General features: G+C 39.0%; 1 protein-coding gene across 1 annotated transcript in view; it reads left to right on the forward strand.

Annotated features, from left to right (window-relative positions):
• acoxl (acyl-CoA oxidase-like) overlaps positions 1-14,356 on the forward strand; it is a 390,645-nt gene that overhangs the window by 14,723 nt on the left and 361,566 nt on the right. Inside the window, exons 4-6 of the mRNA XM_043687180.1 lie at positions 1,046-1,132; positions 5,465-5,563; positions 10,755-10,869. Of these exons, the coding sequence (XP_043543115.1) occupies positions 1,046-1,132; positions 5,465-5,563; positions 10,755-10,869 (301 nt within the window). The remainder of the gene's footprint in view (positions 1-1,045; positions 1,133-5,464; positions 5,564-10,754; positions 10,870-14,356) is intronic.

The raw sequence follows: 14,356 nt of genomic DNA on the forward strand, positions 1-14,356 counted from the left end.
GTCTCAGTCCCAACCCTCAAACTCAGCACCACCTTCCTAACCTGCAATCTTCTTCCTGACCTCTCCGCTCCCACTCCCACTCCGGCCTATCACCCTCACCTTAACCCCCTTCCACCTATCGCATTTCCAACGCCCCTCCCCCCTGCCTTTTATCTTAGCCCGCTTGGCACACCTTCCTCATTCCTGAAGAAGGGCTCATGCCCGAAACGTCGATTCTCCTGCTCCTTGGATGCTGCCTGACCTGCTGCGCATTTCCAGCATCACATTTTCAGCTCAACTCCATCATTCCATTGTACGTTGCTCTCACAAGTGTACTGAGTGCACTGAGTTGCCTATTTATATATGTACCCTGGACAAAGAGCATACCTCAGTCAAATAATGAGAATCCAGTCTAGTTTTAGCTAGTTATTAATAAAGCTGTCATTTCAGTGCACTTTTTGAAAGTTAGTCTACTCAAAGCTCACAACTTCAGAATTTTAAACTTTAGATTTCAACTTCAATGCCAACTATAAATTACAATCTATAAATTGCACAAATTAAAAACTTAGATACTTTCTTATTCAGCAAATGTTTGTGTCTAACCAGTATTCACTTATTCCTTTTAATTTAGGTAGCTTTTCATTTCTTTTTCAGACCTCACTATATCACAGCAGTAACTTGAAGCATTGAAGGAAAGCAGAAAGTTAACTTATTGTATTAACTCCTAAATACAGTCTTCATCTTGCTGGTTGGCCCAGAGTGGAATTGATGAAATTATGAGAATTTATTAACCTAAGTTGAGAAGGTAGACTTGAGAAAAAGATCAATTGCACTAAATGAACATTAACATCTTTCCATATATCCATTTTTATTGCTCTGTCATCCTCTTTTGCTCCTCACTCAAGATTGATTGCTGAAGTGAGAATTTGAGGTTCTGGAACTACTCTGGCCAATGTGAACCAATTGCCTATTTCACCTGTATTGCTGACTTAATCAGAAAACCATTAGTGCTGAAAATGTGTTTAATTGTGTTAATCTTGCTTCTCTTCCTGTTCCTGCCCTGCAGATGGGTGTGGTCTGTTGGTTGTTTGGTGGGGCAATAATTAACCTCGGAAGCAAAGAGCACATTGAAAAGTGGTTTCAACCCCTAAAGGTATGTTATGCTATATATACCTAAACAAGCTACTCTATTATATGTTTTACACAACCAATTTGCTGACCAATTCAGTTTTTTAAAAATTGAATATTTGAAAATCTCGCATGCATCAGGTATTTATGAAGCAACCAGCTCCATGATTTCTGCTTGTTTATTTGTTGTCTAGGGTTTTCCAATTGCGATCTAGAGGGCTGATTTAGGGAGGCAGTGGCATAGTGGCCTTTTCACTGGACCAGTTTTCCAGAATGTTCTGGGGACATAAGTTCAAACCCACCACGACAGATGGTGAACTTGAATAAAAAGCTCGCGTAATGATGACATGTAACTATTGTCGATTGTCATTAAACCCACTAGGTTTGCTAATGTTCTTTAGTGAGGGATATCCACCAACCTTACCTAATCTGGTCAGTATATGATTCCAGACCCAAAGCAATGTGGTGGATCCCTAAATGGCTTCTGGGTAATTATGGATGGGCATAGCCAGTGATACCCATATCACATGAACAAATGAAAATTAATTCCATTGTTTAATTTAGCAAAGGCCCACTTATTTCACAATAAGTTGATTTACTTCACTATCCTGTTGCAATGTCCTTTAATTTTCCCATATTTCTTTTTTTCCCACTGAATCCATTTACACAGCGTTAATTTTCTGAAATGTTACTGTACGTTTTGAATGTTTTTCATTTTACCCAGAAATGATTCATATGATCGTTTAATGTCGTTTTTAGATTTTAAAGGTTTTGATGGGGAAGACAGTCCTGAACACACCACATACATTTTCTTTATCCGGAATATGTTTAGATAATTAAAATGACTTACATTTATAACTCCTGCTTGTAGGTACCGCTCTGGTTTGTCCACAAGCTGCATCCTTAATTTTATGTTGTTCTTGTGATGATATTAACGCGTACTCCTGTAATAGTCCTCTTGCTGGTGAGCTGCTTAAATCAAAGAGAATCCATTTGGAATATTTCTTTATTCAGTCCTATGCTACAATATTGGCTCTGGTTTAATATTACTATTCATCTTTTATATTTCTCTAGAAAGTCACTAAACAGATTATCTGGTCATTTCATAGTGATGTTCTGGAACCTTGCTGCGTAAAAATTGACTTGACTTGATTTGATTTAATTTATTATTGTCACATTTACCGTGATACAGTGAAAAGTTTTTCATGCTATCCAGACAAATCATAACTTACTTAAATGCATCAAGTAAAAGAACAGCATGCAGAATATAGTGTTGCAGCTACAAAAAAGATGCAGAGATAGATCAACTCTGATCCAGGAGAGGTCTGTTCATTAGTCTGATAATAGCTGGGAAGAAGCTGTTCTTGAATCTGTTGGTATGTGTTTTCAAACTGCCACAATTCCTACATTATCTCAGTGATTACTCTTCGATACAAGAACATTATTGACTATGAAGTGCTTTGGGAAGAATAATATTCATGAAGGCATTACAGAGGAACCTCGATTATCCGAAGGACAAAGCGTGGGAGTATTTTGTTTGGTTAATCGAATTCTGGATAATCGAATGCCGGATAACATAGTTTAGCCGAGCATCTGACTTTGCAATCTTGCCGGAGAATCCAATTATTCGAATACTCAAATGCCGGATAATCGAGGTTCCTCTGTATACAAATGCAGGTTTTCCTGTCCTAATGAGTTGTCCTACATAACACTGTTCAATGTGTATTACTCTTCTGGATTTAGTTGAAGCCTATTTTAATGAATACAAGGTTAAAAATCACAAAACACCAGGTTATAGTTCAACAGGTTTATTTGGAAGCACTAGCTTTTGGAGCACTGCTCCTTCGTCAGGAGGCAGTGGAGTATGAGATCATAGGACACAGAATTTATTTGCGATAAATCCATGTTTATAGCGGCATGGTGCTCAGTGGTTAGCACTGCTGCCTCACAGCGCCAGCGACCCAGGTGCGATTCCCACCTCAGGTGACTGTCCGTGTGGAGTTTGCACATTCTCCCCATGTCTGTGTGGGTTTCTTCCGGGTACTCCGGTTTCCTCCCACAGTCTAAAAATGTGCTGGACAGGTGAATTGTCCATGCTAAATTGCCCATTGTGTTTGGTGCATTAGTCAGGGATAAATATATGATAGGGGAATGGGTCTGCATGGGTTACTGTTCGGCGGGTTAGTGTGGACTTGTTGGGCCGAAGGGCCTTTTTCAATATTGTAGGGAATCTAACCTAATCTAATCAACTACTTACAGACATTTGGAAAAAGCCAATTAATAACATTTTTTCCATGATCTGGATATTGAAATAAATATTAACCACAAGTATCTAGATATCAAAGTATAAGGTTCATTGGAGGGACCAGTGTATTGGTGTGGTAGCAAGGAGATATGAGCGATGATACTACCTCAGAAAAGTAAACTCCTTTTGAGCAGATCCACATATAAATTTCTTTTATATGGCTATACATGTCATTGTTGTTCTTATGGGATGTTTCTCTTGCTACTGTAGTCTGAGGGGGAAAAAGAAAAGTAGACTTTCTTTTTAAGAGAACAGAGATTATTGACCGGGTTGAAAGGGTATTTGATGAATCGACATTTCTTGGTGAAATCTGAAGAAGGCTTTTGGCAAAAGTAGGGTCATGAACAATGAGAATCATTCCTTGACCTATGTTTACCATTTGGATGCATTCAGGGAAATGGCTACGATCTCTCAGATGCAGGTTCCTGAACTTATCTGTACCCTTCTCTGGAAGAACTTTGAACAGCAGTTGAGAATTTACATTCATCTGGGACTCACTGGCTAATTTAATACATTGAAATAATTTTTAATATGTTTTAATTAAGGCTAGACCTCAGTATTATGGTGATTTTCTTTCTTTTAATTCAATTATTAATTTTAATGTAATTTTTGAATTAATGAGCAATGACCCTGAAATGAATTTCTGCCGAAACAAGAAAGTGAAATTGAATTTTAATTGCCAGTCCTGACCTAATTGAAGTCCTGTTGGTTTTTCACATTCTGGTTTGTTTTCAATTTGATGACTCGAGTCCATTATTTTTTGTTTTTGTTTATATGTTCAGAAGTGATAGCTGAATGGCTTTCCCATCACCAAGTCTCCGTGTCTTTGTTTTGTTTTTAATGATTGACTGCCACCAGTAAAGCCTGTGCAACCAACTGGAAATGCTCGAAATGTCGATTCTCCTGCTCCTTGGATGCTGCCTGACTGGCTGCGCTTTTCCAGCAACACAGTCTCAAGTCTGTAACCGGCAATGCAAACCATCAAAAGTGAGAGAGGGGTAGAGATAACATGAAGGGGCTAAATCAAAATGGAGTTGGAGAGGGGTAATAAAACAATGAATCCCCAGCAGTGGCAACCTCTTTCTAAAAGCATCAAGTGCTTTGGTGGATACAGTGTATTCCCACTCCAAGGGCACTCGGGCAGGAATGTAACCACAGAAGACTGGCGCTCTTGTTTGATTGTTTGCACACATGTTGGCTTACATTTCCTTGGTTCAACAATTTTCATGTTTTTTACTTTTCCACGTCTTAATTTTGTTTTAAGTATCCTGTCCTGCTTAACCTCTTTCATCCTTACCGCCGGCACACCTAAAGAAAGCTTGACTTCTTTTCAGGTTGTCTGTTCTTCTGTTTAACATGGAAAATTAGAATTAAAAGAAGGAACCATATGATTGACTGACTGATTTTACAGCAGTTGTTAGCTTTGTGCAGTTTTTTTTGTTTTGAGGATCATCTTGTTTTACAGCTCTGTTCACAAAATTAGACAAAGCACAAGGCCATTTCAGTACACATTTGCAAAGGTCTGCTTAGAGCAGCAGAGTGTTAAAAATGTATCCTAGCTGACTAGCATTTGTTAGCTTGCCTTAGTGAGTATGTGTCTTGCCTCTGTGTGGCTGAGTTAGAGCGTGCACACCAGATGACTGAGAGCATGGTATCCATTTAGGTGAAAGAACATGTGGGAATGAGTAAAGGTAGCATTTGGGGATATAAAGAAATCTGGAGGATCAAGGCTATTAAGGGATTTAAACATGCAAAGAAAAATTTATATTTTATTATTTGTTAGCAATACAGCAAAGCTATCAAAGTCACAATACATGATGAGTATTTATTTTCTCATTCAATTGAAGTGAAAATCATCTTTACTACCTATGCTACTTAACTCTGTGATCTGCCTGTATTGCTCGCAAGACAAAGCTTTTCACTGTGCCTCGGTACACGTGACAATAGATTCAATTCCATTCGATTCAATTCAATTGGAATATATTACAAACTGCATTTGAAGCTAAACTACTTATGCAATGCCTTTTGTTTCTCTCCCTAATCAAATTGTAGGACTTAAAATTTACTGGAATGTTTGCAATGACAGAACGTGGACATGGTAGTAATGTGAGAGGCATCCAGACCCAAGCAACATATGATCCAACAACAAAGGTAATCAATGGAGTGATGCTGGGATCTTTCAGCCAAGAAATTAAAATATAGTGGTTTTAGGGAGCTTCATTCTAGAAAGTAAATAGAAACAATGTATATATTATATCAATTAGTTATTTTTAATTCGAAGGCCACAGCTGATGAGTGGTATATTTAAGTATTTTGAACATTTTCCACTTCATTGCTGCATGAACTGTGGGGAAAGAAAGAAATCGTCATGTTTTGGCTAATTAAACATCGGTGCAATGCAGGCTTAATCTGTTATGAGTATAAAAATATGAATTGTACTTATGAGTGAGTTATCTCCAAAACCATCTTTGCCCATGCTTTTTATAATCCATGAGACATAGGTGGTAATCCTCAACTTCACTTTCCCATCTATTCCCATAACCCTTGATTTTCTTCATTGATTAAAAATCTGTCCATTTTGGTTTGGAATATACTTAACAACATAGCTTTGACAGCCCTTTGCAGTAAAGAATTCCATATATTCCTTACCCTCCAAAAGAAAAGATTCTTCCTCATCTCTCTGAAATTGGTAACCCCTTACTCTGAGATTTATTTCCTGTGGTCCTCGACTCTTATGCAAGGGAAAACAACTGTCCTCGTCTTGTCAAGCCTCCAAAGAATCTTGTACATTTCAATGCGGTCTCCTCTTGTTCTTCTAAAGTCCAATGTGCACAAGCCCAATCTACTCAATGACTCATAAGCAAATCCTTCTATATCGGAATCAACTGAGTCAATGTCTCCAGTACCTTGAAAGATGTATCTTTCCTTCGATAAAGGGATAGTGTTCCAGCAGTTGTCTGATTAGTGCCTTGTATAGTTATAGTAAGACCTCCCAAATGTTTATACCCCATTCCCTTTGAAGTAATAGTCAACAGTCCATTTGCCTTCTATATTTCCTGCTGAGCTTGGAAACTAGCTTTTTGTGGTATGTGCACAAGGATGGCCAAATCCCACTGTGCTGCTGCTTTTTGCAGTTTGTCTCCATCTAAGTAATGTTCAGCTCCACGATCTAGCAAAGTGCATAACCTCACACCTTTTCACATTATATTCCATCTGCCATTTTTTTTTTGTCCATCACTTGACCACTTCTTATTTCTCTGTACACTCTCTGTTATCCTCGCCACTTCTTTTTCCACCTATTTTAGCATCGTTCCCAAACTTGGCGATTGTATGTTCACTTCTGCCATCCAAATCATTAGCATATATTTTCAATAATTTGTGGTCGAATACTGATCTCTGTGGCACTCCACTGGATACAGGCTGCCATTCTGAAAATGTCCTCTTTATTCCAACTCTATCTCTTCAAATAATCAGCCAATCCTCTGTCCGGGCTATATACTATGAGCTCTTATCTCAGTAAGTCACCAGGCCCAGGAATCTTTATGCCTTTGGAAATCAAAATATATCTACTGGTTCCTTTTTATCTATCCAATTTGACACATTTGCTTTCATTGCTGAGACCATTGAGTATAAGAGTTGGGATGTCATGCTGAGGTTTTACAGGAAGTTGGTGAGGTCTCTTCTGGGGTACTGTGTGCAGTTTTGATTGCTCTACTATAGGAAGGATATCATAAAATTAGAGAGGGTTCAGAAAAGATCTATCAAGATTTTGCTGGGAATGGAGCGTTTGAGCTATAAAATAGGCTGGGACTTTTGATCACTGGAGCATAGGAGGTTGAGGAGTGACCTTATAGAGGTTTATGAAACCATGACAGGCATAGATAAGGTGAGTAGCATGAGTATTTTCCCTCGGGTAGGGTGTTCAAAACTAAGGGCATCTTTTTAAGGTGAGAGGAGAAGGACGTGAGGGGCAACATTTATTTGAATCCAGGATATAGTTCCTGTATGGAATGAACTGCCAGAGGAAGTGGTAAATGTAGTTACAATTACAACATTTAAAAGACATTTGGATAAGTAAATGAATAGGAAAGGTCTGAATGAATATGAGCCAAATGCAGGCAAGTGGGACTAATTTAGTTGGGAACATAGCTGGCAAAGAGAAAGTGAGGACTGCAGATACTGGAGATCAGAGTTGAGAACCAAGGACATGCAGGTCCTGGGCCTCCTCCATCACCAAACCCAATGTCTGGAGGAAGAACGCCTCATCTTCTGCCTTGGGACCTTGCAACCACACAAATTTAATGTGGATTTCACCAGTTTCCCCATTTCCCCTCCCTCCAGCTTATCCCAGTCCGAAGCCTCTAACTCGGCACCGCCCTTTGACCTGTCCATCGTCTTTCCCATCTATCCACTCCACCATCCTCACCGACCTATCACCTTCTCCCCCACCTTTATCTACCTATTGCATTCCATTACCTTCCACCCCCCCAGCCCCACCCACTTTCCATTTAAGTGAGTGGGCGGCACGGTGGCACAATGGTTAGCACTGCTGCCTCACAGCGCCAGAGACCCGGGTTCAATTCCCGACTCAGGCGACTGACTGTGTGGAGTTTGCACATTCTCCCCGTGTCTGCGTGGGTTTCCTCCGGGTGCTCCGGTTTCCTCCCACAGTCACAAAGATGTGCAGGGCCAGGTGAATTGGCCATGCTAAATTGCCCGTAGTGTTAGGTTAAAGGGGTAAATGTAGGAGTATGGGTGGGTTGCGCTTCGGCGGGTCAGTGTGGACTTGTTGGGTCGAAGGGCCTGTTTCCACACTGTAAGTAATCTAATCTAATCTAATCTAATCTAATCTAATCTAATCTTATCTCAGCACCCCCAGCCCAGAAGCCTCATTTCTGATGAAGGGCTTATGCCTGAAATATTGATTCTCCTGCTCCTCGGATGCTGCCTAGCCTTCTGTGCTTTTCCAGCACCATATGCTCAATATAGTCAGCATGGACTAGGTGGATTGAAGGGTTTGTTTCCATGTTGTATGACTCTATGACTCTATAACTATAAAATACTTGTTAGGTATGATTTCACTTTCATGAAGCTATGCTGACCATGCTTGAATATATTATGTATCTAAATGTTCTGTGATTACTTCCTTTATCTTGACTCTGTCACCTTCCCAATGACAGATGTTAAGCCAATTGTTGTTTAGTTGCCTTTTTTTTTGTCTCCCCCCCCCCCCCCCCCCCCTTTTGAATAAGGGTGTTACATGGATAGTTTTCCAATCCTCCAGGACCCAACGAATTCTTGGAAGATTACTACTAGTGCATCCTGTAGCAATGTTTTATTATCGTTAGATGCATTCACCAGGCCCAGGAGCGGTCTTGTTGCCTTTTTTTAAATGAAGCTCTTACCATCTTTTTTTTAATGTACTAGCTAGTAGTTTACCCTCATGGTTTATTTTATTCCTATTTTTTCTCATCTTTTGTTGTTTTTTTGAAATTTCTTATGCAGTCCCCAAATATCATTGTGCCCCCCAACACACACACACACAACTGGCTGTGCATTGCACCTGATTAAGACTGATGGTTGGGTGATTTGTCAAATTGTGCTGGATTTTATTAATGGCAGTAGGCACCTGCTGTCATATTCTTTTATTGTGGGGGTCACTAGCAAAGTTGCTTGTCTCTAATTACTCTTGAACTTGCTGGACCGTTTCAGACGGCAATTCAGAATCAACTCACATTGGGTCTGGATTGCATGTAGACCAGCAGCTTCCCTTCCCGAAAGGATTTTAGTGAATCAGATGGGTTTTTAGAACAATTGCTTATAGTTTCATGGTCACCAAACTGAACTAATTTTCAATTCCAGATTTATACATTCAATTCAAATTTCACAGCTTCTTTGCTGGAATTTGTACAGAGCCTCTGGATTACTAGTCTAGTCATATTGCTGTTACATACCTGTCTCTCCCTCGATTGATTTGCAGACTTCTTGCACTGACCGGCAACCATTTTCAACAACACAGGCTTTCAGCATATGTTTCATTAGAAAGCATTTAAATTCGCTCCTCATATCATACACTCACTGTTTAACAGAATAGATGAACAAACACGCTATCTGCTTTTTGTGCTGAAATAAATGAAGATCTAGCCAGAGATTGCAATTGCATTGCTATAATTTGGGTCTGTATTTTTGTTGGCTAATGCTGCTGTTCCTGATCATAGTCCAGAGATCCCAGTGAGAAGTTATCATTTGTGCATGTGGTAGAATGCAGTGTTGCGAAATTGGGTAGAGTAATTGTAGATTGGGAGGCAGCAAGTTAGAAATTGGTGTTTGTAAAATAGTAAAATGGGGACAGCATTGCATGGTCCCTTTTAAAAGATGGTGCTCTTTCAATGCTTAGAAATTTAAAATGGATGTATATGAGCAGCAGCTTGAAAGTTTGCATGTACACAGACAGCGTCCGAATTGAAACATTTGTATTGAAAGGCCCGTACAGTTAGCAGGCCAAACAGCAGTTTTTACCAAGACAACAGGTTTTTGAATTTAGCCAATCAATTTGAATCAAGTATTTAGATACCAGGAACCTATTAAATTTAAATCTGAGGTTTTGACAACATAGGACTAATCCTATTGTAAGAAATATTGATATGTCATCAAGGGTATAAAAGAAGGGGGCAGTTAGACAAAGACCTCTGAGCTATCCGCCAGAGGTAACAGCCCTCAGCTCTCAAGAGAGCCATCACAGCCTCATCTGTGACTTGGAGAAACGACCAACTAAATAACAACAGTACCAACAATGGTGAAGGCATTCCTGACAGCAGAATCAATGGAGAAGGCGCAGAACTTTCCGGAAGATGTAACCTGGCTGTAATTTCGAGAGACTAAATTCTATTTTTATCACATGAGTGGGACTTGTATTTATTGAAGCAGTGTACCATTAGAATCTCGTTTCATTTGGGGGAATAGTTAGTAGTTAGAAGGGATTTATTTGGTTTGTTAATGATTTAGTTAATTTGTTCACTGTTCGAGTTGGATAAGTAAATTGTTACTGGTTGATCTTAAAGTGAGGGCTGGGGATTTATTTTATTTAGCCACTAGTAGTTGCTGAAACGCAGGTTACACCACAGATTATAGTGCAAGGTGTTCCTCTTTGGGTGTTTCAGTTTCAGTTCTGGGAAGGGGGTTTATAACAGCAGTGAATTAGCTGTTTTGGAATGATTCTTAATTATTAATTGGATATGGTAGTAGAAGTGCCTAACAACCACATTCCACTAGAAATTCATGACATTGGGTAAAGGTAAGAAATTTTACGGTATAATAAAGTTAAATCTCTTACGCTTCATAGGAATTTATCATTCACACGCCATGTGAAGATGCGGAGAAAATGTACATTGGAAATGCAATGAAAGGAAACTACGCTGCTGTATTTGCTCAACTAATTGTCAGTGGACAGTTGCTAGGTTTGTATATTTTAACTCTATTCATGAACTACTTTTGACTTTTTTGTGTCAGACATGCTATGTATTTGGTTGTTCCGCTATGTGGGATAAATCTAATATCAAACGTCTTCAAAACGTTTCAACAAAAGGTGTTCATTTAATATCAGCTATGAGCCCTGCCTGTTGGATGTGAAGAGGTGTGAATAAGGGTTTTTGACTCTGCTTCTTGTACTTTTATATTTGACAACAGATTTAAGAACAATTGAATAAGTGATGTATCTAATAGATAGTTATTAGTTACAGTTCACTAATTGGTTTATTTGCAGAGAACAATTAAGTAATCACACATAGGAGATCCATCAATAATTACAAACTTGTACCTCACCAGGCAGTTCAGACATTTCATTGCATTTATACCACTGAAAAGCCACACCAAGTGTTGTCACAGGATATGGTGTAACTGCAGCCATATGCTTTGTTTAGTCAAAAACTGTCTTAGCCAGTTGACTTATCTTCAGGACTTTGCATCATGTTTCTGCTGAGTGTATCAAACATCAAGACTGGCTGCTGCATGGCATGACATAAACATGGGCAGCAACAATGTAGTTTTTCAAGTTAGATTTATGTTAGCATTTGTTTTGTTTCATTAATATACATTCAAGATAAATTTTAGTATCTCAGAAGAAAGTAATTGTGATGATTTGAGAATAATGTTTGAGCTAAGTGTGAAAGAAATGAAAACAAATTACTGAAGACACTCTGCAGGTCTGGTAGCGTGTGTGAAGAGAATACTGTATTAGCTCAGTTGGCTGGATGGGTTCGTTTGTGAAGCACAGTGATGTCAACAGTGTGGGCTGAGGTTACCATAAAACTCCAGCCTTCTCAACCTCACCTGAGGCGTGGTGATCCTCAGATTAAACTAACAACATCTATCTAAGGAGAGAGCAGCCTTATGGCCTTCAGGGATGAGGGTGACTTTATTAAAGGTAATATGCACAAGTTTATCACGTTTGGCAGCAAAATATTTATTTTCCATAAATTCCTAATATTATGCAAAAAATGTTAAGAAAGCTGGTGGAATTAGATGGTCAGTTTGGTCTTCTCCTCCTCTTTCAGTAGTTTACAGTTGAAAGGTTGGAGAACCATTGTTTTACACAGCAGCCTATTGGAGTATCGAAATGTTTGCCAGAAGGAATAATTGTTGCAAAGGTGTTTACATCATTTTATTTGATTCATGTTGAATCAGGGATGTTCTAAAGTTGTTGGAGGAAGCATAATTTAGTTTCCATGAACCGTATTGAGTGAAATGGCTTTTCCAGTGCTGGAGCCCTCTGTAGTGAAATGGGGTAAATGTGTGATTGAATTTAGTGGAAGGAAAGAGGTTGGCTCTGGCTATATTTGGATGAGGAAGAAGGTTAACAAGAGGCTGCATTGTTAAAAATAAAGCTTGTAGTGTGTCACCTACACTAATGCATGTCTGGTTATGTTAGAGCAAGGCTAATAATACTGAAATACTCAGTAATTTATGTCTTGAAACAAGTATTAAAATCACGTATCTTAGTGAGCAACAAAAAGGCATTTTAAATTTTGACCTTTTAAGAAATAACTTACATGAATTTTTAAATTACGTTTTGGAAGCTGATCTTGTTTCACTTGATTACAGTAAATTCACATCCTTGGTTCAGGCAAAACATTTTGTAAGTTTACTGGGCAAACAAAGAAGCTAAATTAGTTTAGCTAATGATGCCATATATGACAGTCAAGCTTCAGGTTCTGCCTTAGAATTTCAACTAATGGCTTTACTTTTGTGCTGAAAGATTCTTCAATTTACCTCCGAAGGCATGGGACATTTAACATTCAATTTAAGCCTTCAGCATGAGGTCATTTAAAATGCTCATTTCTTATTACTTTTTGAATTTAGGCAGTGTTTGAATCCAATGTGTATGTGCTCCCTTGTGTAAAAGTGGTCAGAGCTTAAGAAAAAAAGTGAAAGATATTTGAGTAAGGTCACGGTTACAATAACAGCACCCATAACAAAGTGTCTCAAGGTATATCACAGAGGTGTTATAAAACTAAATGTGACACTGAGTCACTTATAAGTAGATACTATAACAGATAACTAAACGTTTGGTTAAAGAGGAAAAATGTTAAGAAATGTCTTAACTGAGGAAAGAGAGCTGTCTGGAAAGAATTCCAGAGCCTAGGGCCGAGGCAACTAGAGCAATGGCCACAAATGGTGGAGAAGTTAAAATTAGGTTTGTTTAAGTGACTAAAATTGGATGAATGCAGAGATGTCCTACAGTTGTGGTCTGGGGAAGATTACGAAGACAGTAAAATCTCAGGTCTTAGAGGACTTTGGAAACAAGGATGAGAATTTTAGAATTGAGCTGTTAAACTGGCAGGCAAACTAGGCCAGCAAATACAGGGCTGATATGCGAATGGAATTTGACATGAGTTAGAAAATGGGCAGCCAGATTTTGAATCACTTCAAGTTGACAGAGGGCAGAATGTGGGATGCAGTCCAGGGATGCATTAGAATCATCAGGTCTGGAAGTGACAGAGACATGGATGAAGAATCCAGTAATAGATGAGCTCAGACAGGAGTGGAGGTGAACAGTGTTATAAGAATGGTAATAGTTGATCTTAGTAATGATTCGTATATGTGTTAGAAAGCTTATCTTGGGATCAAATATAACACTGAGGTCAGCCATGACTTTGAATGGCAGAACAGGCACAAGGGGCTGAATGGCCTGCTTGCACTCCTATATAGTTGTGAAGTTGGAAACAACTGATTGTTGCCAGGGAAAGAAATGGGTGTGGTAATTAAGGAGCAAAGTTTGTTGTTGGGGAAAGCAGACTTCCATTTTCCCAATAATTAATTGGACAATTTCCCTGCTTATACAGTGCTGGATGCTGAACAGACAAAATAGCGAAGGGGTTGAGAGAGATGGTTGTGAAGTTGGTGGTGAGGTAAGGTAGGGTTTCACCAAAGATATGTGGAATCTAGTGGTGTTTTGGAGTGGTGTCATCAAGAGGTAATATAATGTTAATAAATAAGAGGGAGCTATGGATGATTTTTTGGAGTACAGCAAAGATAACTATGCAATGTGAATAGAAGCCAATTTTATGTCAACAAAATGAATCTAAAAATGTAACACTGAGAGCTCAGTTCCATCTAGCTGGAAGATAGCAGAGAGGTGATGGAGTTGACCACTGTTATCAATTGTGCTAAAGACATGAGGATGGCTAATTTATTATTTATCAGCGTCAGATCGAATGCCATAGAAAATGGGCAAGTGGAGCAAGAGAAGTCCATTCAGCCTGTCAAATGCTTTCCCACCATGGAAACAGATACTTGCTGATTGTCTACCTCCAGCTGTTTTACCCCCCCCCCGCCTCAATACGTCCATCTTCCTTGTCATGAGTGTCCAGCAATCTATCAGTTTCTGACTGAGCATGTGTAATGTTAGAGCTTTCACAGCCCTCTGAAATAGTGACTTCCAAAGTT

Source organism: Chiloscyllium plagiosum, chromosome 3 (genome assembly GCF_004010195.1).
Source record: "Chiloscyllium plagiosum isolate BGI_BamShark_2017 chromosome 3, ASM401019v2, whole genome shotgun sequence".
Taxonomy (NCBI): domain Eukaryota; kingdom Metazoa; phylum Chordata; class Chondrichthyes; order Orectolobiformes; family Hemiscylliidae; genus Chiloscyllium; species Chiloscyllium plagiosum.